General features: G+C 38.0%; 2 protein-coding genes across 3 annotated transcripts; one reads left to right on the top strand and one right to left on the bottom strand.

Annotated features, from left to right (window-relative positions):
- Positions 1–3,301: 3,301 nt before the first annotated feature.
- Positions 3,302–8,951, bottom strand: LOC117373868 (uncharacterized). Of its 2 annotated transcripts, none has more exons than XM_055222964.1 (2): positions 8,330–8,951; positions 3,302–7,039 (listed from the first exon to the last, which is right to left on the bottom strand). In XM_055222964.1, the coding sequence occupies exons 1-2, from the start codon at positions 8,832–8,834 to the stop codon at positions 6,750–6,752; spliced, it is 795 nt and encodes a 264-aa protein (XP_055078939.1). In that variant the 5' UTR covers positions 8,835–8,951; the 3' UTR covers positions 3,302–6,749. The 2 variants fall into 2 exon arrangements, with proteins under 2 accessions (XP_055078939.1, XP_033825880.1); XM_033969989.2 differs by lacking the exon at positions 8,330–8,951 and adding an exon at positions 7,480–8,139.
- A 2,045-nt stretch (positions 8,952–10,996) lies between these two features.
- Positions 10,997–23,511, top strand: dalrd3 (DALR anticodon binding domain containing 3). The gene is made up of 13 exons (XM_033970181.2): positions 10,997–11,596; positions 13,599–13,912; positions 14,563–14,864; positions 15,387–15,445; positions 16,449–16,550; positions 16,676–16,740; positions 17,329–17,387; positions 17,450–17,532; positions 18,317–18,443; positions 19,529–19,587; positions 19,729–19,845; positions 19,939–20,007; positions 20,829–23,511. The coding sequence occupies exons 1-13, from the start codon at positions 11,357–11,359 to the stop codon at positions 20,946–20,948; spliced, it is 1,716 nt and encodes a 571-aa protein (XP_033826072.1). The 5' UTR covers positions 10,997–11,356; the 3' UTR covers positions 20,949–23,511.
- Positions 23,512–25,759: the final 2,248 nt, after the last annotated feature.

Here is a 25,759-nt window from a genome sequence, read left to right as displayed (position 1 = left end):
GTGGGTATCTGTGGCCACATCAGAACTGTGATAAGACTCTGGAATGAACAACTGGTACAGTAACATCTCCTGTCATGTCATCTCACTTGGATATTTGCATACGTATTTATATTAGCACATCTGTAAACCTGTCACCAGTGTTGAAAGAAAATCACATACTAATTGATACTAAAAAAGTCACATTAATTGGACAGAAATTAACCTTCCCTGAATGATCTTGAGCTGTATCAGAACAAGTATAAGACACATAGACTAGTGTACACCCATGGACCACTATGGAACCTACTGGACGACTGAGGGATTACACAGATAGGCCACATGGTAATAAAAGAAAGTACTATGATTTAATGTTGAAAATCACATTCTACTGTCTAAAGAAAAAGTGTTTTTATTATCATTGTGGTATCGGAATCGATATTGAGTATCGAGTCTATTCCTTTATATCGAGTTTAAAATTTTAGTATTGTGACAACACTAATTGTAACACAAGTTTAAAAAAATACATACGCAGATTTCAATAGAGAAAAAATACTGAATTTCTGTTAGCCCTTAAAGCTACCATCTGTAATAAAATTAGCTGACCTGACCCTGTTGTATTCTCAGAATCAGAAGAACCAGAAGATTTTTATTGCCATCATCAGTGAATACAGTTCACAAACTGGGAACTTACTGCGGTGATAAAATGCAACATAAAAACACACTGAATAAACACAAATAAGGGCATGCACAGAGTTAAAAAAGATATGCTTAAAATAAAATAAAATATTTAGAGGTAGAAAATATATACAACAGCAGCATCAGAACAACACCACTAGATGCTATCTACATTATGCTGACAGTGTGCACGCCTTGGCCTGACAGAAGTCAACCAGAAAACACAGGTGAGCCTGAACAAAAGCCAGGTGAGGGGAACAATTTTCACATCTGCTATCTGTTGGTGACAAAAAAAAAATCAAACTTACAGATGGTAGAAAAACATAATTTTGTGTTAATATTAAATTATTTGGATTTTAAAGTACAGCTGATGTGTTCCTGAGCAAGGCACCTCAACAATCTTGCCCACTTATGGATGTAGTGTGTGTGAGTGTTGATGGTGATCATAGGGGCCAATGGTGTTGATTGGCAGCCTCACTTCCTCCATCTACGAAAGGGCAGCTGTGGCTCCAGTCCTAGCTTATATGGAACAGCAGTTTGTACCACCGAGTACGGATTGAATGCATAATTTTGTCATTTAGCAGTTATATCATCACAACTCAACACAACTGTTCAAACCCGACTAAACCTGTTCTGAGTCCTTAGCTGTGCATCACTGCTTATACTGCAAAAATAGAGGAGACAGGAAACACGCCCTTTTATGGTAAAAGTTAAGTTAAAATGTAAAGGTTCACAACTTTTCTGGTTGAAAATTGTGGGTTGGACTCCTGATCTCTCTGAGTGGAGTGTGTATGTCTTTTATTGTGTTACTGTGGCAGAGTGGTTAGCATTTCTCTACCTTATGTATTTCTTTGTGTCTTGCAGTTTGTACTCAAGTCTATGCCATATCGTCCATTTGGTGGAGGCATTTTCTGGTGAGTGGGATCCTAACGGAACCCATAATGCAGCTGTGAAAGACATCGGCTGGTTATGAGCTCCGTTTACATCCCACATGCATTGCTCCACCTGAGGCCACAGCCAACCAAGAACTACAGAACAGACACCGCACCAAACAGGTAGAAGAAGTGGAACTCAAATATACCATTATCATCAAGAAAGAAAGTATGGTTTTCACACTATTTAAAACTAGATTATTTAACATGACAATATTCAAATTTTGATTTAAAAGATGTACATATTTTTAATTCAAACTGTGAATAACTAAACACTTTTTTTTTCCTACTACACTTAATCATTTTTTATTCAGAAATATATATAAAAAATATATATTATTATGTGATATACATAAGCTACACAAGCAGTCTTCAGTTACACTGCTGTCACTTCCTGCCAGACCAGATATTCCTTGCAGTATTTTTTAAGTATTTTGGTCATGACTGTATACTTTTGTTTACATTTTCTGAAAATAAATTGCAACTATGATAAATTATTACCCCCATGGCACTGGCTGGCAGGAATACTTGCTCTGAATATGAAAAAAGTGCCAATTTTTCTTAAGGTGCACTATGTAACTTTTCCAATGAAGGGATTGCCACCTGTTTGCCTCCATGGACATGTTTTAGCTTTGGCTGGAATATCCCACAGTAAAACAATAAACTCACCTATCTCCATGGAGACAAGCAGGTGTTGCCATCAGGCCAAGTGCCGGGTGAGATCTGTGTAGAGGCAAGCCTGCTCACAATGAGAATGCATGTTTTTCAAAGTCATTTATGAACCCAATTTCATGAATGAAAGATAGATGAGTTTAATGCCATGCTGTGAAACATTTCAGGCTAAGCAATAGTATCCTTTATGGGGAGTTTCAGTTTGCATTCAGTGCTGTTTAATTAGAGTGGACACAAAGCCTGTTCCACCTTAAATCCCTTGCACTTTTGTTTTCTTTCTGAACAGTGTAAACTTGCAGCAGGTTTGGATGAGGGCCCTGTCTCGTATGACACGTTTTCTCCCGGATTGCTATGATCCTGAAATGCCAACCGGGAATTTCGTGTCAGACAAGACAAGACACCCTTTTTGCAACATGCACAATTTTTCATATTCTTCATTGAAAGGATTATAAAGAGAAAGTCATTTTTATATTAAACTGTACATAAAAAATAAAAGTTTAATAAAATAACAATCATTTTTGTATGGCTGGTATGATTACAATGAAAATCACTATTATATTATCAGCTAAAGAATTTACAGTTTGTACTGCAAATTAATAAAAGGCACCACATTTTTTTAGAGAAAGACTACATTTTTGGCCGATGGTCTTCAAACTATGGCAGTGTTCAGATTCAAGCTCTGATTTTAGAGGCCATTATAGTCCTGATTTAGACCTTGTCCCAAAGTTCTCAATTAGTTCTCAGTGGCTAGAGCAGTGGTTCCCCACCCAAACATCAGAGGATCAATTCACTTCACCCACATTACCTCGTTTGGATGTGGTTTGTGTGAGGGTCGGTGGTGGTTGGAGGGGCAGATGGGGCAGATGGTGCAGATTGGCAGCTTCACTTCGGTCAGTCAACCCCAGGGCAGCTGTATGTTACTATCATCAAGTGTGGAGTTAATGAATAGACTAAAGTGTAGTGCTTTGAGAGGCTTTAACAGGCCTGTAAGTGCATAACAAGTATAACAAGATTTCTCAAATGTTTTTTTTTTTTTATTTATTGTCAGCAAATTGATGAAATAGCTTACATTCATAATGTAATAAAAGTTTACAATCTCCAAAAATTAAAATATATCAAATTCAGAACCTTTAGGACATTTAACAGGGCATGACAAAATAACACTGATGGTAGTAAGGTGTTTAAGTGATATGAAATGTCCACCTAATGTTGGCCACATTTTGAAACCTTTACATAGCTTTTCAATGGAGAATATAAACATATAACTTTTAATATGATTTTCACATCAATTATTGTCAATTAGTCTATTATGTACCAGATGACCAGCTTAAATATTTGAGATCAAGTGAAATTCTATTGAAATGTGGATGTAGTGAAAGACAAAGTTAAGTACTGTACAAGAGAAGTCATAAAATGTGAACAAGATCAATCAATATACAATTTGATTTAAAGGTTCACACATAGAACAGTCTAAGTACAACACTGCAAAGTTACAGTAAATAATTAATTTACAAAAGGCTGGTAGTGAAGAATTGAGGTAAAGTGACTGAATTATTATAGAAGACCTATATCTCTAACTTTATTTTAGTATACAGTACATTGATTTGAGAGTAGTGTTGTCATGGTACTAAAATTTCAAACTATTTCGATACTAAGGAATAGACTTTACTCAATACAGACTCTGATACCACAATGATAATAAAAATCATTTTAGGCAATGAATATCATTTTCACCATTAAATTATAGTACTTTTATATTACCATGTGATCTCATGTCTGTGCAATCCCTCAGTCACCCAGGTATATGTGGCCTTATACTTGTTCTGATACAACTCAAGATTATTCCAGAGCTGTTCAGGAAAGGTTAATTTCTGTTTTGAAACTTGCTCAAATTTCAGAATTGATTAGTATATGATTAGAGATAGTCCAGTGAATTTGGCTCTGCACCCAGTGTGATAAAACAAGGCCAAGGCCATGGATAGAATCAAGGCAAGTGCAAACACTGAAAAATAAGTGTAATTTTTAGAATGTAAAATGAGAACATAAAATTCTTAATATCTTAAAATTACCAAATTTTTACAGTTTGGGAAGATTTGACATTAAGACTAGTTCTGGAGTCAATTTCTTTTTAACCTCATGCTACAGGCCTGTATTATAGAAGCAGTCACTTATTTTAATTCAGACAGCCGTTATAAAGTAGTTGTGAGTGTGCCTAAAATGTGTATGTAGAAAGAATAACAATAACTACATCTGTATTGCACTTTACAAGCTTGATCAACCTCTCAAGCCTTTAAAGTGCATATGCCAGGTTAGACTGCCATTTTCAGTGATTCAAATACATTTCAGATTTTGCTTAAAAAAAAAAAAAGTTCTAGTTTTTAATTTTTTTTTTCATTTTCATTTTACTGCGTGGTTGGACACGGGCAGCAGATATGGATTTGCCTTCTACGCATATCATAACTGTAACCTAGCAACCATACCTCTACCTCATACCTCTTGCACAATAGTTGTGATTAAACATAAATTACAGCATAATTATATTGTTAAATAAATGTTTGAAAAAAGTTCCTTGTGTGCAAATTGTTCCAGCATTTTGGAAGGAATTTTTGGCATTGATGATATGGGTAGAAGTATTTCATTTCAGAACTAAGCATGACTTCCAATATTTTTCCATTTTTGTTTTCCACTTAATTGATGTTAAACTATGATGAACATTTATCACATGTACTATCCCACCAAACGAAGTAATAATTATAAAAACATTAGAAACCCTGTCATATGCACTTTAACTACACCTTCCTTCACCATGAGCCCCATCCACAGATGCAGCCTGTATATAGCCTATATTATTTTAAAGGGTCATGTTTGAACAAAGTCCGAGCTCATTTTCCGCATGTGTGAATAAAGCCAGAAAATAGCCAGTACCACTGCTTGGTCTCCATGGTTACAGTCTTGGTTGTCCTGGTTACACTGCTTGTTACATTTCATTCTCATTCAGTTTAAATGATGCAGCAGCACTGTGCTCTGAGTGAATGAGGGTCATTGCTGAGCACCATTTGGTACTCAGTAATTTTCTGGGAACTATGATATGCAAATGGAGCCATGGTTTGAAAACAAGAGAAATCAGGCAATAAAGTTTAAAGGAAGTCATATTTGACAAATACACTTGTATGTTAACAAATTATCCTGTCAATCAAAAGGCTTATAAAGGTTTCTCAAACTGTGGTACTCCTCTACAGGTGTAATTTATGCATAATTTCATTTCATCCACTTACTGAGCCTCCCTTAGGTAATGTGTGGGATGAGCTGCTGTAGCAATGATGCATTCCCATTTTAGACCTTGATTAGCCCTATTTTCTACCTGGAATAGTACTTATTGTATAGTATAATACAGTACAGTACAGTAATATTTGGTTTAAATCTGGTGGTAAACGGAAAGCCAAATCTTTTAAGGGTGAAAATTATGGCTTGACTTGATATAACAATATATTCATGTGTCTGGGTTCTGTACTGATGGTAAATAAACTTATTTAAGTCCCCAGAGTCCTTATTTAAGTCCTAGGCAACTTAGATTATTTCACAACATTAGCCAAGTAATGAAAAGACAAAATAAATTGCACATAAAAACAAAACACCAAAATTCAGCTGCACCAGATACTGCAATATAAAGAACCTGCTGAGTAGAGCTGCACAATACATTACAATTTTGATGAAGTCGAGTTAGCGCATTTCTCAAATGACAATTACTTTGATACTACCGGTACATTGTTCTCTGCAAAGAAAAATATCTTTTGTAGAAAAGTCTTGTACCTATAGTTTGCACCGCTACAAACATGAAATCTTCTATTAGTCCAGTATCAGTTCATGTTTCAGTCTCTCAAAATGTTAACACTCCTGGAGTTGTTTACAATGTACACTCAGAATCCTACTTCCCAAAACATTTCTGAAGTTGCAATACTTGTCAGAAAAAATGCAGTAGGTTTGCGTTCACTTCCTAGAATTTGATGACGTCATAATCTCAGATGGTGGGAGATTCACTGTTTTTATATCCAACATAGAAAATATTGTTTGGGATTGGCTCCACAAACCTTCAAAATGAATCTCATGGCTTAAAAGTCCTTAAAGTGATGACAATGATGCTTTTAATCCCATTAATTTCTGAGACTATAATGAAAAAATAATTTAACTTTTTATTTATACTGACAAAGACACTGAAGGTAGTGTCAGTTTGTTTCTTTGTTTGATGTAGATAGGCTCTGTAATTAGAGAGATAGTAGCAATAAACCAGGTCAACGAATATGCAATCTGACAGTCAAACAGCTAATTCTATCATGGATTCTGTAATGTTGTGATGTCACGTGAGCACAACCCATTTGATTTTTTTTCAATACTGTACAGCCTTATGCCAGAGCTCTACATCTTAAATCCTCTTTATAAAACATCGCAGGCCCATGCTGAGCTGCACCAGTCCATATCACCTCCATGTCCTTGTCAGAGCCCGGTTTGGGAGGACGAAGGTGGGATTTTGGACATGACCCTGTCCACAAGCTCCAGGTGTCTTTGATGGTTCTCTGCACTGATGGTCCGGTGCAGGGAGAGCATCTCCTGAATGAGGCTCTTTTGCATGTCCTTCTCGTGGTCCATCAGCCTCTTCAGACGGGCATCCTCCTGGGCCTGCATGGCCGCGTCCATTTCTTTGAGCTTGGACATGGTGGCATTGATCATGGAGTTCACCTGGTGCAGTATTGTGGTTTTCCTCTTCTTTGTAGGGATACCGCAGGCTGTGAAAAAAGATTTTATTGATAGTGGGTGTGATTTATTTCTTATTATCTACAAACAGGATAGAGATCCAAGCGGCTCCAAGCTCCTAAGACAATTGGACATTTTCCAAAAGGCATTACACAAAGTACTACTAAAATGGAGAAAAAACTACATATGTAAATATAATACAAAATTTTGCCTCCACTACGATAGGTGCACTGTGTAACTTTTATTATGGGGGGTTCACCACCTGCTTGAATGTTCCACAATATGGCATCAAAATGATCAATTAAGCATCAATTTAGTTATAATCTTTTTGTGTAAAAAAAAATAAATAGAATATTCTAGGTAAACATTTTGTCTCTATAGAGACAAATAAGTGAGTGATCCCCCTCCACAAGAAAAAAATACGCAGTGCATTAAACAAGTAGGGCATTCTGATCTCCAAATGATTCCTTACTCGACTGGACCGGCTCTTCTGGAGATCCATACTCCTCGTCCTCCTCTTCCTCAATTGGCGCCTGTTCTCGTTTCGTTGCCTGGTTCGGGGTCGGTCCTTGGCTTTGTTCGCCCCAGTTGCCCACCACCACCTGCTCAGCTTCATCCTGATCTAACGCAGCTCCTTGGTTTCGTACCGGGGCAGACGCAGGCACGGGAGCAGACTCTAGACGCTCCGCGAGCGGGGACAGAGAGTCCGGTGGTTCCGCCGGTAAAGGGTGGTCACCAAACGCGCGCTCTGCGTCCTCGAAAAACGGCCAGTACGCAGCGGATCTCTCTCCTCCTTTTAAAGAGATCTGCTCCTTGTAGTTTCGGTACTGCTTCTTCAGGTTCTTGAGCTTGCTGACGACCTGATCCCGGGACCGATGAACGCCTTGCTGGGCCAGTAGTCTTGCTATCGTACTAAAAACAACCGCGTCCTTTACGGTTCCTGTTATTTGGCCACGGAATTGCTCGTGGGCGCGAATACGGAGCAGCTCTCGGATCTCATGGTCCTGCCAGTTATGCATTCTCTACAAGTGAGGAACGATAAAAGGTGTAAATAGTGTCGCTCGACTCGAGAACAACAAAAACATCCAACCTCGCTGAAGCGGATGGTAGTCTTCTATGCGCTCTGTTGGACACCAGCAAACTGAGGCGCTGTCGCCGCCTACAGGACTGGTACAACACGACCAAAGAGTCATGCTGTCAGATAGATTGTTAATGGTTTGATGGTGTTGATTCAAGCTATTCAATCTATCCATAATGAAAATATGAACAGCAGGAGTACACTGTAGACAGGAAGACAGGACTACTAGACTGGAAGAACCCACCTGGCTCACTCATTGCTCCCTCTTGATTGCTGGGCTCCTTGTCGTTGGTGTCAGTGCAGGCGTCTACTCCACTGAACGGTGTGGGACTCTCTGCTTTGAAGACCGGTGTGCTGGGCCTGACACACACGGGGGTCTCTGGCTGCTCTTCTTCTGATTTCACCTCACTCTCCAGGTTGTTGTCTGCGCTGATGTCCGTGGTGGCCGGTTCGGGTTTGGCTGCGCGGTTCTCTCCCCACACGTCCTCGCACATTTGGAAATAAGTCCACCACTCCCGGCCAACCCCTGGGCGGCTATCGTCCACCAGACTCATGTACATCTTTTTCAGTGATTTCAACTTCGTTATGACCTGCATCTTGGTGCGCTTGATCCCGCGGTCCTGAAGACGACGTGCGATCTGCTGGTACACCACGGCGTCCCTCGCGGTGCCGTGCAGCTGGTGCACGATCCCCAGGTCCGCACGAACCGACAAGAGCGCCCGGATCTCCTCGTCTTTCCACGTAGCCATAATCACAGTGACAATATTAGAGAAAGTTGCATGAGGGAGCTAAACAACCTTGCGTTTTGCCGCGCTTGTCGCTGTAAATAAACGTCATCGGATTTACGCACTTGTGGACACGCCCACATTGATGATGCTCGTGCAGGCGGCTTTTATTTGTATTTATATTTTAAATATTGTTTATTATTATATATATCTATCTTTCTCATCATCCAAATAGTCCAAATCAAACTCTCGCTCAATAATTTAGAGAGAAAGTCCTTCTATTTCATTTCTGTAAGTTACAAAAAGAAGATCCATCACATACAACACAAGTGTCCCAACATGCAATATAATGGGCATTTATAATCGGTTATTATTTTAAGACACAAACATTAAAATAATTAAAATAATTGCGACATTTACCCTTAGAGGGTTAAGCAATACAAATACATGTGAAAAATATAGTTTGCAATTGTACAAATAAAGGATCTTTGATTTACCTTTCCTTGTACCATAAAATGTACTATTTTGAATATTGGCCATTTTGGATTGAAAGGAAAAGACAGGTCCAAGAGTTTCAGCCAAACATCAGCAGAAAGCCCCTGATGTGCTCTACAAAGTACATCAAAGTACATAAGACAGACTGGTTAACTCAATATTCTTTATACAGGACACGATTGAATGGGCCAGATCTCTATCTTGTATTGTATTGTATCACCATATTATTAGCAGCTTTAGTCAAACAATATAGTTATGACTAGATGTATTTGATTGTAATCTCTGCCTCCTATTAGCTTTTTTGTCACTCTTGAAAGTGCACCATGACAGAGACATATTGTGCATAAATAAATGAAAGTTGTGACATTGTCAGTAGCTTCTGTGTTACTTATGAGGAAAAAAGATGTGAAAAATGATTTGATTATTTAACCTTGATTTAAAGAACATTCAGGAACAGGAATAACTTAAAATCAGCTACAAGCAAATATATCATAGGATACATTGACTACGCTTATTTCGCTGTTTGGACTTCTATTTGTACACAAGGTGAAACTGAAAATGAGTCTTTGCATGTAGTGATTGTGAGGATCTGGAAAATGGTCACACTTCTGTTTCAAGACTTCATTGAAGTCTTGATCATTTTGACCTTGAAGCCAGTCATATTGACACTCTGGGGAGAGAAACCAGTAGCATATTGTTCAACATCTAATACAGCTGTAAAGTTTATCTAAAAGAAAGGTGTTTAGGGTATGAACAAAAATTGCACTCATAATATACTATCAAAAAATCTTGAAAAACTGAAACTGTATTTTATATATCAAAGGCACTTATGTCCTTTATTCGACATAACAGTAACTTTGTGGCTTAGACAGAGTTTGGTCGACAAAAACAACCCTGACAATTGATCGACTAAACAGCTAAAGGCCTACAGTACTAGACTCCAGAAGGCAGAATGAAGCTGCTGTTGCTGTTGTCAAACCACATCCAGGCCTCTCGGTCGGTACAGGCTGATCCACACGTATTCTGTGTTTGCCAAGCTCGACACTGCTTGGTTTTCAGCCACACTCTCGATCATGGCCAGGTCATGGTAGTGTTGTCTGCAGTGGTCCACAGATCCATCCCAGCTCAGCTTTGAGTTACTGATGGTAAACTGTTTGACGGAGGATTCAACTGAAGAGAACAAAGGAACTGGATTTTAAATGCAAGACTTCTTTTTTTTTGTCACTGAAGACATTTTACTATCTAGTCTAACCTGCAATTCACCGGTGTTTGTAAGAGCTGGTGAATGATTTAAATAATAGACAATTTAAACACTCACTAAATATGCTGCGAGTGTGTTTTTCCATAGACTATAAAATAGCTCCTAATGGATGTTACTCTGCAGTTATGCAGTATATATGCAAATGTATTTACTCTTTAAACTGGAAAAAAAAAAAAAAACTTGTTTAAAACCATTTACTTTTGAAAACAATGTTTCATTTAAAGGGGCACTGTGTAACTTTTCTGGTAAGTTGTCCATCACTTGCTTGTTTCTACATATATGTTATTGTTTTACCTGGAATGGCTCACCTTATCACCATACAATTATACCATGCATTTATTCAATTACTTTTTTAATACACTACAAATTATGCATTGTTACTGCGAGCAGGCTTCCCTCTTTTTAGATATGGTAAAATACTGGATATGACCAGTAACTTGGCCTGATGGCGTTTTTAAAAAAAAATTTCTATTGTTGTTGTACTTATCTCAATCGTACACAAGATGGCGTTGTCGGTAATAAATAAACGGTGCAGCGCAGTTTTGTCTCCGCGGAAACAGTACCCACAGTCCAATAGTTCCGGTTGGGTGTCTCGCTGAAACGCTGCAAAGCGAAGCTCCCAATATCAGCCATCGATTTGTGATTGACCGCGGTCTGGACACGGAGCTGTGGGTCACTAGTGAGGACCGGGACCTAATTACCACACTTCAGACCAATAACGTGATGAGAAGTGCGTGTATTTTACCCCTTTAGCGTTTGACAGCTCACTCGTGTTGTTGTGGTGGTGGTGATGGAGGAGGTGGAGGCTGCTTCTTGCCCGTTGCGTATCTCCGCCACTGTCCGGGCTCTGGGCGCTGCATTGCGGGGAAATCAGGAGAATGGACAAGCCAAGAGCCGATCTAACGACGGGGAGAGGTTGTTTCCCGAGCCAGAAAAGCTATGGTTCAAGGAGAGCAGCGCGAAAAACCTCCGCAATCGGGACTTTCTGTCACCCAGCACCATGCTCAACACGCTGTTCATGGACGGACAGGTAAGGACTATTTTTTTAGTGCTTGTCAAAATATGAAATTTTTTTTAACTTTAGATTTATTGTTTCATAATAGTTCTATCTGGTGTCATTTTGATCTACATTTTAATAGTCTAAAGGCAACGCAATAACATCTCTATGGAGACAAGTAACAGAGAAGTTACATAGTGCATGTTTATTTTATGTCCAGTGAAGTAATTATCCCATAAAAAATAGTGTTTGTTTTAGTGGTTAAAAAAAAAAAAAGTTTAAATGCCAATATCATGCTGTGTAACCACTATTTTATAAACCTAAATTACACCAAACTGTTAATATAAATCTTACAGTTATATGTAGTACAAGAATCGACCACAGTAACCCCCTAAAGGTCCTATTATTACCCCATGAGTGAAGCTTTATGTGGGTCAGACTCAGACATGTCAGACATAGACACAGACACACTCTACTGCTGCATTATGGAGCTACATAAATTAATAAGAGGTTAAATCTGTAGATAAGTACAGTACTCCTGACTTAAGAGTGGCTTAAAGGAGCTCTATGCAACTTTCTGGTTCAGGGTTCGCCACCTTGTCTCCATGGAGATTTTCTACAGTGTGGCATAGTATATATCTTTTTCATATATTCAGTCACAAGCGTTTGGTTGCTAAGACCTTGAAAAACATGCATTCTTCTTGTAAACAGCTAGGGTTGTCTTAAGGTTAATGTACTCTTTATTTTCCCTGTAGGGACATTTGACACATATAAGGATGGGTAATGCATTGAAGGATGGATAAAATGTATGGGTTCATTTGGTCTGTCTGTCTATCTATCTGATCATTAGTTTCTTATTGGTCTAATTGGTCTAAAATTAAACTAATTAGAGACAAGTGATTTTTCTTATGTCATAAACTTCCGAAAAATGTCACTATTTTCTAACATGTTAAAGGGGCCTATCCTTTTCTTTTTCCCAATGTAGTAAAGTAAAATTTTCTTAGGATCAAAATAAGACCAATACGGCCGTTGGGAAGTAATGTTGATGCACTGTTCGCATGCAAGTTATTGTTAACGTTAAAAAAAAAACTCTGTTATAGCCTCTGAAAGTTATAAAAAAGCACTTTTAAACTCATCACAGTTAATCATTAAGTTGCTTGTAGAGTGTTACGAAAGTGAGGAATAAGTTTTGAAATCGGATTTCTATTTTTACTTTAAAACCCACCACACTACAGATTTTTCTGTCTTAACAATTGTTAAACGTGTGACAAAAAGAGTGAGCTATAGACAGAAAGAGAATCAGATGAGATTTTAAATTTCTGAGTGCAAAGACCACAGCAGAATATGGCAGTGAAGAGACAAACCACCACAAGCTGAAGGTTGTGAGCACACCTCACATTAGCTGTAACCCGTTTACAGTAAAAAAAACGACTGACTTTGAGACTATAAAGTGTTCAAAAGAACAGAGTATTGCACTTCTAGTTTAGACACAAGTCAAAACTGTTATAATTTTTGCAATGTGGTGCAATACAGATACATATTTTAATGCACAGAAGGGTGGCGATAAATGACACTGTAAACTGTGGCTAATCTGCAGCTACCCAGTCCCTGCTGTGTGGATGTAAACAGACACACGTGACGAACTACTCTCGTTTTTTTACTGGGTGTCATTAAATTTCTAATTGACAATCCTGCTGTTAAATTTTACAATTTTTTGAGAGGTGAGTAATAAAGTCAGCCAATAATTTTTCACTATTTTCCGAGTTTGTATGTTCTGCCTCTGTGTCCATCATCATCATTATTGGATGATGCAGTATGTTTTGTGTTTATGATATGATGGAGCAGCTCAGAGTCACTCAGAGACCTCACACAAAAGGAGGGCAGCGGATTAAAAATCACATACAAAGACACAAAGTCAGGTCACGCCTCTCCAAAATTGGGGAGAAGCAAATCTGGGCCTAAATCGGGCAAATTATCCTGTAGTGTATGGCGGGCTTTAGATACTATTATTGTGATCTTTTCCCCTGTCCTATAGGTCCCACCATGTGTCCTGTCTCGTGTGCTCTCCCTCCACGGTTCAGGGGTGCTCCCTGTCTCTGAGGGGGGTGTCGTTGGAGAGGGGCTGAGGGTCAGAGTGGACCGGCCCGCCGCATTCCGGTCTGTCTTGGGGGAACATGGAGGACTGGAGGGGTATCTCAAAGCATCTACCCAAAAGGAAGCCAGCGTGGTGATCAACTGCCCCGCCCTGCACACCAAAACAAACGCACCCACCGCCAAGACGCTTACTCTGGGACAGCTACGCACAATCCTGCTGGCTGACCACATGGGGGCGCTGCTCAGAAGACAAGGGTGAGCTTGAAAAATTTAAATTTCCTATAGTTTCAAATTGAGCTGGAGGGTATTTCAAAATTCTGTAGCAAAATTTGGTAGATTATGGATTTATTGACCTGGTTTATGGTTAATATCTATGTACTCACTGGACCTATCCACATGAAACAACACTGCCACAAAGTTCAATGTCTTCTCTGTCAGCATAAATTATCAAAAGTTATCAAAAATTATTTTTTTAATTCAGTAGCTTGTTGTGCCATTATTCAACCCTTAAGCTGTGATTTGTCAAGCCATAAGATTAATATGGCGAGCCAATCCTTAACAAATAATGATAAAGTTTAACATTTGTGGATCATAAGTTTGGATATTTCTTTCAAAAACAGTAAATCTCCCATAGAGTTTTCTGGCGATGTGAAGCTAACTGTAGGCTCTAATCTTAAAGCATTTATTGGCAGTGTTTTCTAAGGCGTGCATTGTGTTACCATAGAAACATTCCATCATAGACATACCTGAAGAACACCCCCAGCATGATGTCACTGCACAGTATCAATAGGCCCCTGCCCTCCATCTAAAATTATGTCATTGTCAAATTCTACAACAGGAAGTAAACTATTGGTAGTTCTATGTACTAACTAACTACTGACTAATTATCCGGTCTGCCGTTTCAGTTTTTCAGTATCGTTTTGCCCCAAACTTGTTGAAGACAGTGACATCATCTGCTTTCTTGAAACGTTGGGAGTTGATTGGTCGACGCTCCCTGCCAGCTGGACCAATGAAAATGGAGAGCAGAGGATGAGGGAAGAGCTGGAAAAGTGTCCGTATCAAGAACATGATTCGGAGAAAGGCAGAAGGGTGAGCGGGGGGAGGAGAGAGAGTGACGAGAGCGATGGAGCGATCAGAATAAACCTCACCAGAGTGGTCCAGGAGCAAGGGCTGATGGGATATGACCCCAGCATAGGCACATGTACAGGTAAAGATGGGTACTGTTATACTTGTTTCAGAATGTATTATTAGTTGATAAAGTTAATGACCGTATGTAGTTAACTGTGAGCTTTTATGCTTTTAAATATGTTATTACAATCATAACTGAGTCTAGGTTGCCACTGCCAGTGGAGAATGCATACAAGTTTTTCTCATTCTCAGTGTATGGACAGGCCTCATGTGAAAACTCAGAACCTCTAGAATTCACACACTGACCTGCAGAGGCTGCACTAGCAGAGAGTAATGATTGGCTGTACGTGCTGGGTTTAGGTAGTGAGGATTCAGATCAGAGAATGTCCTTCACTGATTTTGTAATTAAGAATAAATCAACATTACATTTGTTATCAGTACAAGCTGTATTTGATTTGAACCTGTCTGCCTCATATCTGGGGACACAGATAGGTCTTGTTAATGATATTTAAAATCAAAACCTTACATACAGCACCTTTAACTTACTTTTTTTGTTTTTTTAAGAAAATTATGTTCATATGTGGCTTTTTTTCATTTTCAGTTCAACAGGAGAATCTTGCCCATCTGACTCAGCTGAAACTTGCTGCATCTGACTGCACTGTAAGCATTGACTGAATGTATCTATAAGCAGCTAGCAAAGTGTTGGGTTCACACACATTCTGAGGTGTTAAGATGGGGCACAAGACATAATTCCATGGTAGAGCCTTTTGCAAGCATTAGGCTTATCTACATTGAACAAAGCCTGCCACACAGTTGAACATTTTCTATATCAGTGAAAATAAACTTGAGGTTTAAGTTGAAATTATAGCTGTCATGGTCAGTTGGTGATTGTGGACAGCATTGCTTTAAAGGAAACCTATTATGCAAAATCGTCTTTTCAGAGCTTTTAACCATGTTATAGTTGTTTCCCATTTACTCGCCCGAAGGTGTATTCATGTATGTTTGAGCAGTCTTTAATTACTTATTTTCAAGACGCCACAAAATCATTTTGGTACAAATGAAAAAAAAAATCTAGCATGACCTGCAGCTTTGGCCTCTGTGTGGAGTTTGTATGTTCTCCCCTTGTCTGGGTGGGTGTCCTCCGGGCATTCTGCCCCCCCTTCCCACATGCACCATAGGTACAATCCTCCAGCTAAACTAGTCCTGACCCAGGCAAGCAACATAATCAGGGAGATGGGCTAAATGCAAAGGACTAATTTCCCTACAGATACAATAAAGTTTGTCTTACCTTACATTTACTTCACAGCTCTTTGTTATGACATTCACAGCAACGTCAGCTTCCACTGGGCACAGCAGTTTTCTGACACAGAAGACAGCGGGCTTGTTTTCTTTACTAAGCCAATTTAGATGAGTAGTGCGATTTTAAATGTGCAAATTATAACATAATGATCCACACCTGTCATAGACTATAACTATATAGCAGGATAAAGCACAATATTTTCTCTTTAAACCTTATGGACACAAGCATGAACAACAATTCACATTTTTCTATTTAACCTTTAATAATATTTTTTTTTCATTCATACATTTATACACACCCTAGCTCTCTGTCATACTAGAGTCCAGACAGACCCCTGTTCACTTTTTCCTGTCCCCTCATCAGGTTTCCCCAGCGACAGTGATCCACGTCACTTCCTGTCAGGACGAGTTCAGGCAGCAGCAGATTGCCATGTTGTGGAGGGCCAGTGGAGCAACACACAAACAGGTCACTGCAAGTCTAACACTCACTCACTTTGTCAATATACTGTCAAACAAATAATAATAAAATAAATAAAAGTACTAATAAATGTAGTGCTAATTTAGTACCAATATCTTCTTTGACCTTTGCAGAGATTCCTGGTGTGTGGTCCAGTGAAGACTCCAGGATGTCAGCTCACAGCTGCTCAGTATTTGCAGTAAGAAATATGCTTCAATTGATTTGAGCAATTATTAAAGAAGATATATTGTGCTTTTTGCTATGTAGGTACCACGACCCATTACTATTTAGACATATTGTAAAATTGCAAATTCCACTGCCGGCCCAAGCTGTCGGGCTTACCTATGGATAGCTACATTACATTGGCTACGCAACAGTTAAACCCACATGTATCACAGTGATATTTGGTAATTAAGCATTTTGGGCTGACCTGTTCAAAGTTCATTTTAAATGTGTCCAAAAGAATTGACAAAAAGAACTATGAACTGACAAACTTATACAAGAATCACATGTTTGTACAGATCTAAAATACAGGGATAGCAGTTTGATTGCAATTAATCTTGCAGCCCTATGAGCATCTTGCATATCCCCCTGCCATCAACGAGCAAAAACTACACTTGCAAGTTTGAGTTTCACTAAACAGGAGTTATTGAAGTTTTGTGGAAAAGCTTGTGTTTACAATGATCAGAAATGAAACAGCTAGCTTGTGTTTTGGCCAACCACAGTCAATGTCACGTCTCCCCTAAATACTGGTTAAATGTTTTTCTTTCTTTTTTTGTTGAATTAGATTAAGAAGAGACCAGATGAAGGAGGCCTCTGAGATGAAGTATGGAGACCAAGTAGAAGGTCAGTGAGACAGTAACAGGATTACACTTGACCTTGGACTAAACAGAGGTTGTTTTTTTCAGGTCAAAGTTGGGATGACATCATCAGGGTCATGACCTCTGCCACAGTCAGATTCGAGCTTCTGTCAACTGTCCACACCAGCCCAGTGAGTCTCACCTGTTTTCTTCTCAATGTATTACACTTATTTAGTTTAATATGATGGAAATAACAATTTGCTAATAAAAATGTGTGTACTTTGCTCATTCATAAAATTAATTCCCACAATTGCTATTAACATCATTTGTATGTATAAAACTGCTACTGATATGGAATAGTAGTTGGAATAGTAATGCTGGGTTCCAGTTGTCCTCAGAGGTCAGGACTTGGACACTGGAGTGACATTTCCTCTTGAGTTTTCCTCCTCAGTTGGCAAGTCGGCAAAACTATGTATGGTTTCCTATGGCAGTCATACCCAACCTTGAGGTCGGGACTTAAAGATCCTCTGGCTGTCCTCAGGGGATTTTAGAAAAGAGGTCCAAACTAGATTAGGTGAAATTTAATGATGCAATGGCATCTTTATTGTATCTATGAAGTATGTTATAATCTTTAGTGTTCTATTACATCTTTATTTACCTGAAAATAACACCAGTCACAGCCATGTTGGATTTTCAAACTCAATTCCAAGTAGGATTTCTGAAATCGAAAGGTGTTCCTGTTTGAATTTATGGGACTTGGAAAATTATGACCACTGATGACAACTACAAAAGCAGCATAATTGTGGCAATACTTGTGGTAGCGTACAAAATAACAAATTTATCTAAAAATGCAATGACAAAAAAGTGTGACTTTACTTCAAAGATGCATAAACACAAGCAAATTAACAAAAAATGTGAAATAGTCTGAGTGTTGGTCTGTGAAACATTGCGGTCATGTGCCCGGGGTGTGTTCAGGTGACTCTGGACGTACACAGAGAGGGCTCCGTCTCCACCAAAGGCCCCAGAGGAGGAGTGTTTGTCATGTACAACTGTGCCAGGCTCCACACTCTCTTCGACAGCTACAAGCGAGGAGTCGAGAAGGGTACGCAGAACTTGTTAAACAAAACAATAAAACTGGTTCTAGGTTCATGTTCATGTGATAACTCAACATTCTAGTACGTCTGTTGTAGAATAAGTTGATAAGTTAGTACGAGGTTTGGAAGAAGAGACATGACACTGAAGTTCTAATGCAGGAGTTAGAGTTTATTTACCGTCAGTATTGGTCTCTGGACCCAAAGACATAAAACCTCAAGACACTGTGATTGTATTGTCAAGTCCAGTCTGGTTAAAGTCTATTCTAGTAACCATCTGACTATGCTTCCCTTGTACAGAGTGTCATACCCCTGGTGACATAGGCAAGGCAAGTTTATTTGTGTAGCACAATTTGTACACAAAATAATTCAAAGTGCTTTACAGAATAAGAAAGACATTGAAATCACAATACAACAAATCAAAACATAAATAATCATCATAATATTAACATTAAAAGAGAAGAGTGCAGAATAAAAACCTTTCAGTCATATGCACAGCTAAACAGAACCGTTTTGAGCCTGGATTTAAACATTGTCAAAGTAGAGTTCAGGTAGACTGTTGTGGGTTTTAGCTGCATTAAACAGCTAATGGATGTACTGCAGCTGTCTTAACGCTCGTTTGGAGAGGCCTGTAAGCAGGTTGTTACAGTAGTCCAACCTACTGGTCTCTCCAAGTCTGGTTTTGACAGTATGCCTTTGGTTGGTTCGGCACTTTCTCTTTGTTTATGTGGGTCAAAAACTATGATCTCAGTCTTGTCTGAGTTTAGCTGGAGAAAGTTGTTTTGCATCCACACACTGATCTGTTGGATGCAGTGGCAGAGTGAATCCACTGGTCCATATTCACCTGCTGCCAGTGAGACATAGATCTGAGTGTCATCTGCAGAGTTGTTGTAGGACACAATATTGCTGCGTATTAACTGGCCTAACGGCAGGGGACATTTTATTTGAGACACATTTTACAATTTCAGCAAAGTACTCCCTCCCTCCCATGTCTTCTATATAGGACTTGAACCTCAAAGACCAATAGATTTCTTTGCATACATATCAACAAAAAGCTGATAGACTTTCTTCGGTTTTTAATCATAATTGTTTGTAGGTTTATATCCAGAAATCCCAGAGGGCTCCCAGCTGGACTTTTCAGCTCTAAAAGAAGAGGTATGTATATCCTAAAAACAGATATTTTAAAACAATAAATACGATAATGCAAAGAGATGCAAAACAGAAGTCTGTATTGAACCATTAATCATCAAGTAATTAGTACAGTACCTTAACATTATTTTTGTGACTCTACCTCAGGGAGAGTGGCTGCTCCTGTTCAATTACCTCATTCCTTTCTCTGAGCTGCTCGACCAATCAGGACAAGCTGTGGACTGTGAAGGGGGCGGGGCTAGGCTCAACATCAAAACAGAACAGGTCAGGAACAATACTAACCATACAATGCTTTTCATATCAAACCAAAAGCATGAGTTGTTATTACATGGAAATTATTTTGATTTTTTGTTTCAGATGTGTAAATTCCTTGTTTCACTGAGTAAAGATTTCAGTTCTTACTACAACAGAGTCCATGTACTTGGGGTAAGTGTGCTGTAGTCAGCAAATAAAGTACAATAAAGTAGGGATGGGACAAAGCACATTTCCACAAGAGGAAACACGAGATGCATGAGAATAAGACAAGCTGACATTTACATCATAATTGTGTGGATGAGTTGACCATTTTTGTCATTGTAGAACAGATTTTTTTAACTATAGCTTCTCAAAACGTAACTCATTAGTGCGTAAGTCTTCTGTGGGCAAATGTGAAGACATGCGGAAAAATCTCACAAGAAACTTTTCCACATGTTTGCTCGATGTTGTAATGATTTTATTTCATAAGATTTTGTCACACAAGATCCAAGATTGTCCCATTCATAATATACACCCTACGAGGGCTGGAACTAACAGTTATTGCAGTAGTTGACTAGTCAGTAATTCATTTTTATTTATCAACTAGTCAAACCATTATTTCTATTGTACATCGAGACTTTTTAAATACATTATCAACCAAATACCAAACCATGTGTGTGAATGAATAGTGATCAAATAGTTTTGTTTTTTGTTTACATTTTGATTTAATAATGCCAACGTCAGTAATAAAAATGTCTTTTCGTATGTGTTTTAAAGTATATAGCCCAGATAATGATTACAATTATCAAAACACAAACATGATTATTCTTTAGAATCTTACCACTATTGCTGTGTTGAAGAACTAGTTGTGTTTGTGCTGAATGTACCAAACTAATATAATTGCTCCAGGTAGCTTCTCAAGACCACTGACCCAAGTATAATCTACGGAAGCTTATACTATTCTTAAACAATCGCTTTAATAAACATTGTATTTTGTTTTTGTTTTTTTCCAGGAGCCCTTGCCTCACCTGTTTAACCAAATGTTCTGTCGTCTGTATTTACTGAGTGCTTTGAGAGAGTTGTACCACAGTGCTTTGGAGACACTCAACCTGCCTCCAGTCAGACAACTATAGCATCCAAACTACAAATGAAACAAGAGATGATCAACATAAGAAAGACATTAGACAAAAGGGAGAAGGCTTTAACACCTGAAGAACAAATTAGATATTATTACTACACTTAAAGGTACACTATGTAAGTTTTTGGTGTAGATTCTGCAAGCAGGAGACTTGTCTTCATGGAGATGTTTTAGCTTCGCCTGGAATGTTCCACAGTACATAAAGTGGCTGTGCCTGATTTTTGTCCCTGTAGTTGAGCAAAATTAGTTTAGCCTTCGCACAGATATATTGCAAGATGAGAGATCAAAATTAGACTGATGAGTGCTGTCTACATCTAATTATTAAGCGTTCAATGGTTCAATAATCAGGATGTGTGCTGTTGGCATGCTAGTTGTTGTTGGCATTACCGAGATGACAAAACTTTGCTCTGGTCTCTGAGAGATGTGAAAAGCATTTATAAACTCACTGCTGTGAATCATTAGGATTAGGGAATATATAATGTAAGTAAGGATTAATTTTGGACCATTGCCAACTGTAATTCAGATTTTCACATTTTGAAAACTGCAAAAATCAGGTAGAGTGCCTTAAACATATGTTGCATGTAGCCAACTGTAGGTGTTTTTATGGCTCAAACACCTTAAAAAACTTGCATTTCTACTGTGAGTGGGGTTGTTTCTCCTCAGATCTGACCTGTAAATTTGGAGATAGATCAGTTTAATGCAATACTGTGGTACATCCCAGGAAAAGCAAAAACCATAGAGACAAGCAGGTGGCAGAAAAGTTTACATAGTGCACCTTTAAATTGTTATGCTCAAGTTTTCATTATGTAAACTATTTGGTGCACACGCTGTATTTCCACAATCTTTTTTCTTTTTTTTAGCTAGATGTAAATGAATATGAATCACGACCACGTTGTTAAAGGAGGTGGCAGAGTTTAAACGTGTTTCTAGCTCACACAAACCATTCACTAAACCCGATAGTTCCTCTGCAAAAATTCATGCATTATAGGCCGTAGGTCAGTTTTAGTTCATCTAGTTCAGAATGACGCACTTTGCCCTACGCTGTTAACTGTAATAGCAGGACTGAATCATATGACCTGTGCAACTGGCATGTTACTGTATGAGAACCATAAAGGGATGATAAGCATGGCGCTCAATTCCGGCTTTTAGACATTTTATTGAATAATAGACAAGAAAGTAACAGCTAGACAGTTGTTTCTCTTTCATGGTGCAACATTAGTGTGAGAGAAGGAGCCAAATGTTTGCATCTTATAAGTCAAACACACAAATGGTATTTAGTCTTGGTTCAAAAATTGACTGACTTTGACTGCTTTAACTGTACAGAGCCTTTAAAGGTGGACTATGTAACTTTTTTGGTAGCTTTAACTTGCTTTTGTATATGGAGATGTTATTGTTTTGCCTGGAATATTCCACAATAAGGCATTGGACTTTTCTATGGTACCTTGCTTCATCCAATTACAGGTGCCAAAATACCTTGAAAAAACATAACTTCTTGCTGCGATCGGGATCCCTTCTCCACAGATCTGACCTGTAACTTGTAGCATCAGCATCACAAGTCTGTTTCCATGGAGATAGAAAGGTTTAACACAATTATATTATATAACCACAATTATATCTCCATACAAACAAGCAGGTGGTGGACCATTTTTAAACTATTATAATTTTAATTGAACGTCTTTCAAGCCGACTGCACCGAGACTTGTTTTATTTTCATGTTTTAAATTCTCCCCTCCTCCTCTTTCACCCACTATGTTCTTAAAATGTTCCATCTTACTACTTCACCAGTCAAACACACTCAGACCACGTTACAATAGAAATAGCTATGTTAAGTTGAATGGGTCCTAATTCTGCATGCCTGGGCATATTGTAATATAAATAGAAGTGTTTTATGCCAAATGTGCTATTTATTCATACAATACAATGCAGTTACAAAATTGCCCTGGACTGTGTGCAAAAATGGGCATACATTTTTTTGAATAGACAATATTTAAGTTAACTTTGTCGTTGACTTTCTAGCAACCAATAACTATAATTTAATTGCGTGGCTCTAAAATAATCTTATCAGTTTTGTACTATTAAAGAAGCTGTATTTGTTATCCCAATCTCTCCTTTAAATCAGTCAAATCTAGCACCAAATCACTTCTTTGTTAACTATTCATTGAACTAAACTGTTGAGAAACAAACATTGCTACCCAAATTTTGTTTTGTTTTGTGGAGCCACTTTGTCTTCAAGAAGATTTTTTTTTAAATTCATAGCTACTGTTACTTTGAGTGCATTCTTTTAATTCTGTCTAAATATTGAAATTTTGTTTCAGACTTGTTTGTATATGTGTTGTGGTGTTCTATGCCCACTTTTCATACAGTCCTATGCTTCAAACGTGCCATATTTTTGTCTTTAATTGTTTACAGCTGTCCTAATGTGAAATTAATTGTCCGGTCCAGTGCATGAACTGTCTCTGTGCTGCTTCTGTCTGAAAAAAACAAACAAAAAAAACAAAAAAAAAACAATAGTTTACCGTGTTCTGGGGCCACTCAGTATTAAAAATGTGTACAACAGCCTTTTTCTCATGTCTTTTTTTTTTTTTTTACTTATGCACTACGTAACCTTTCTGGTGAAGAGTCAACACTTGCTTGTCTCCATGGAGATATTAAAGCTTTGCCTGGAATGGTCCACAATGTGGCATTAAACTTATCCATCTTTTATTTATTCAATTACAGATGTTTTTTATACCTCACAAATAGCACATGCATTCCTACTGTAACTATATTACAGATCTGATCTGTAACTTGGCCTGGGGGCGTCACCTGTTTGTTTCTGTGGAAATCATTATGTCAAATGCCATAGTATTGAACATTCAAGACAAAGCAATGTCATATCCATGGAGACATGCAGGTTTGATCCTAAATGAGATAAGAGCCTTATTCTGACTAAATACAGTAATTATATACTTAAAAATACATCAAAATTTAAATAAATGCATGATTTTTAATTTGAGCTAAAACTTAGATGGCACTTTAAATAATATCGGCTAAACTTGCAATTCAATTATGTCACTCCAGGAGGACTGAGTGATTACACAGACAATGTCCCCCATGACCAAAAGGTGTCACTGTTTACCCATTTGTCATACTTTCCTTTGGCTGCATAAAATCTTGCAATACTCTGCAATTCTTTCCCTACACAATTACTACAAAAAAAATCTTTATATTACATTAAAAACATTTATTCATGTTCAGAAATCACATTTTGTTGTCAATTAAAACAAAATGAGTCACCCTCCAGACTGTCCTGTCCTGCGCTCCTTTTAAAATAATGAGCATCTGTCTGAGTTTTCCCAGAATGCTTTGTGCCTCAGAGCTGTTTGTCTTATATAATGACTTTAATTAGCCCCTCTACACTATTCTCAAGAAATAGTCATGTGTTGAGTGACCCTGTTCCTTTGTGAATTGTTATTATCGGCATGTTTAGTGGTTTTAGACAGACTCACATCTTTGTAAACTATTGAAGAAGTGTGTATTCTGGATCCCAGGCAATATTCCATGCAATGGAGTAGTACAATATGGTCTAAAACACATGTGTCAAACTCAATGCCTGCGGGCCAAATGTGGCCCGCCATGTCATTTAATGTGGCCTTTACGCATTAAAGGAAAATTCCCAACAAGTGGAAGTGAGAAATATTTACAAATAATGATCCTGAAATATCCAGAAAGAGGAAAAATTATGCAGATGGAAGGCAGTTTCACGAAAGCTTGGAAGGTGAATACGTGTTTGTGCTTTAAAGAGAAAACCTGTATGTCTTTAGTGTTATGAGGCGGTGTTGGTTGACAAAGACTACAATCCACATTGGCATTTTGACACCAAACATGGAGCCAGGTATGCGAGTTAGCCTTCAAGAAAAACAACAAATTCTCAAAGAATTAAAAGCAAACTGTGATCACAGCAGAATATGCTCACGAAAGCCACAATGAAAAACTATGCAGCAGTGAAACTAGTTTTATTGAGTCATTTACTGAGAGGGTGTGTTTTTGAAGCACTGTTGAAGGTCTGTGTGTATGTGTGCACCCACCAGATACAGACTTTTTAAAATGTCAGTTTATCAGGCGATATGCAGTTACACAGACATATTATTTACATATATGAAAATGCATATGTTATATTTGTAACTTGAATAAGTAATAAATACAGAAAAAGTTATTTATCAAGTTAAAAAGTAGTCACATTTATTTTACATTAGGTTACATTTAGTTCCATTTATACTGCCTTACACCCCTGGTCTAAAATGTGTATTATAGTATAAATAGAACATTACAAGGTTCTATATTGATTTACTAATCAGTCTTTACATGTTACAAAAAAACATCTGCCACCCCACTGGCTCCGTGTAGCAAATGTAAATACATGAAAAATTGGAAAAATATGGCTCAACTAATTTAATTATCTCAATCTTTTCAGCAACAACAACACTGTTTCAGTTTGTGATATGATAAAGCCTGATACTATAACCTGGAGACATCTACATAATCTGAAATGCATGAGATTCTACCAGTTCATATTCTTTTTTTTTTTTTTTTTTCTAATATTAATGCTCTTGTACAGGTTCAAAATGTGCACCTATCAACAGAATTTGAAATCTTTAAATTGGAAATCTGATCTGATCTGATCTGATCTGATATGGTCTGGTATCTACAATTACCCCTTCTTTTGAGTAAGCCTTTGTGATGCATAAAATACCCCATGATTAATGATTAATATTTGCGATTACTAGCTCGGAGATAATGCATTCTTAATGAGAAGCCAGAGAATTA

This window comes from Periophthalmus magnuspinnatus, chromosome 7 (assembly GCF_009829125.3).
Source record: "Periophthalmus magnuspinnatus isolate fPerMag1 chromosome 7, fPerMag1.2.pri, whole genome shotgun sequence".
Lineage (NCBI taxonomy): Eukaryota > Metazoa > Chordata > Actinopteri > Gobiiformes > Gobiidae > Periophthalmus > Periophthalmus magnuspinnatus.
The sequence above is the reverse complement of the archived record's forward strand: the minus strand, read 5'-3'. Positions and strand labels throughout refer to the sequence as shown.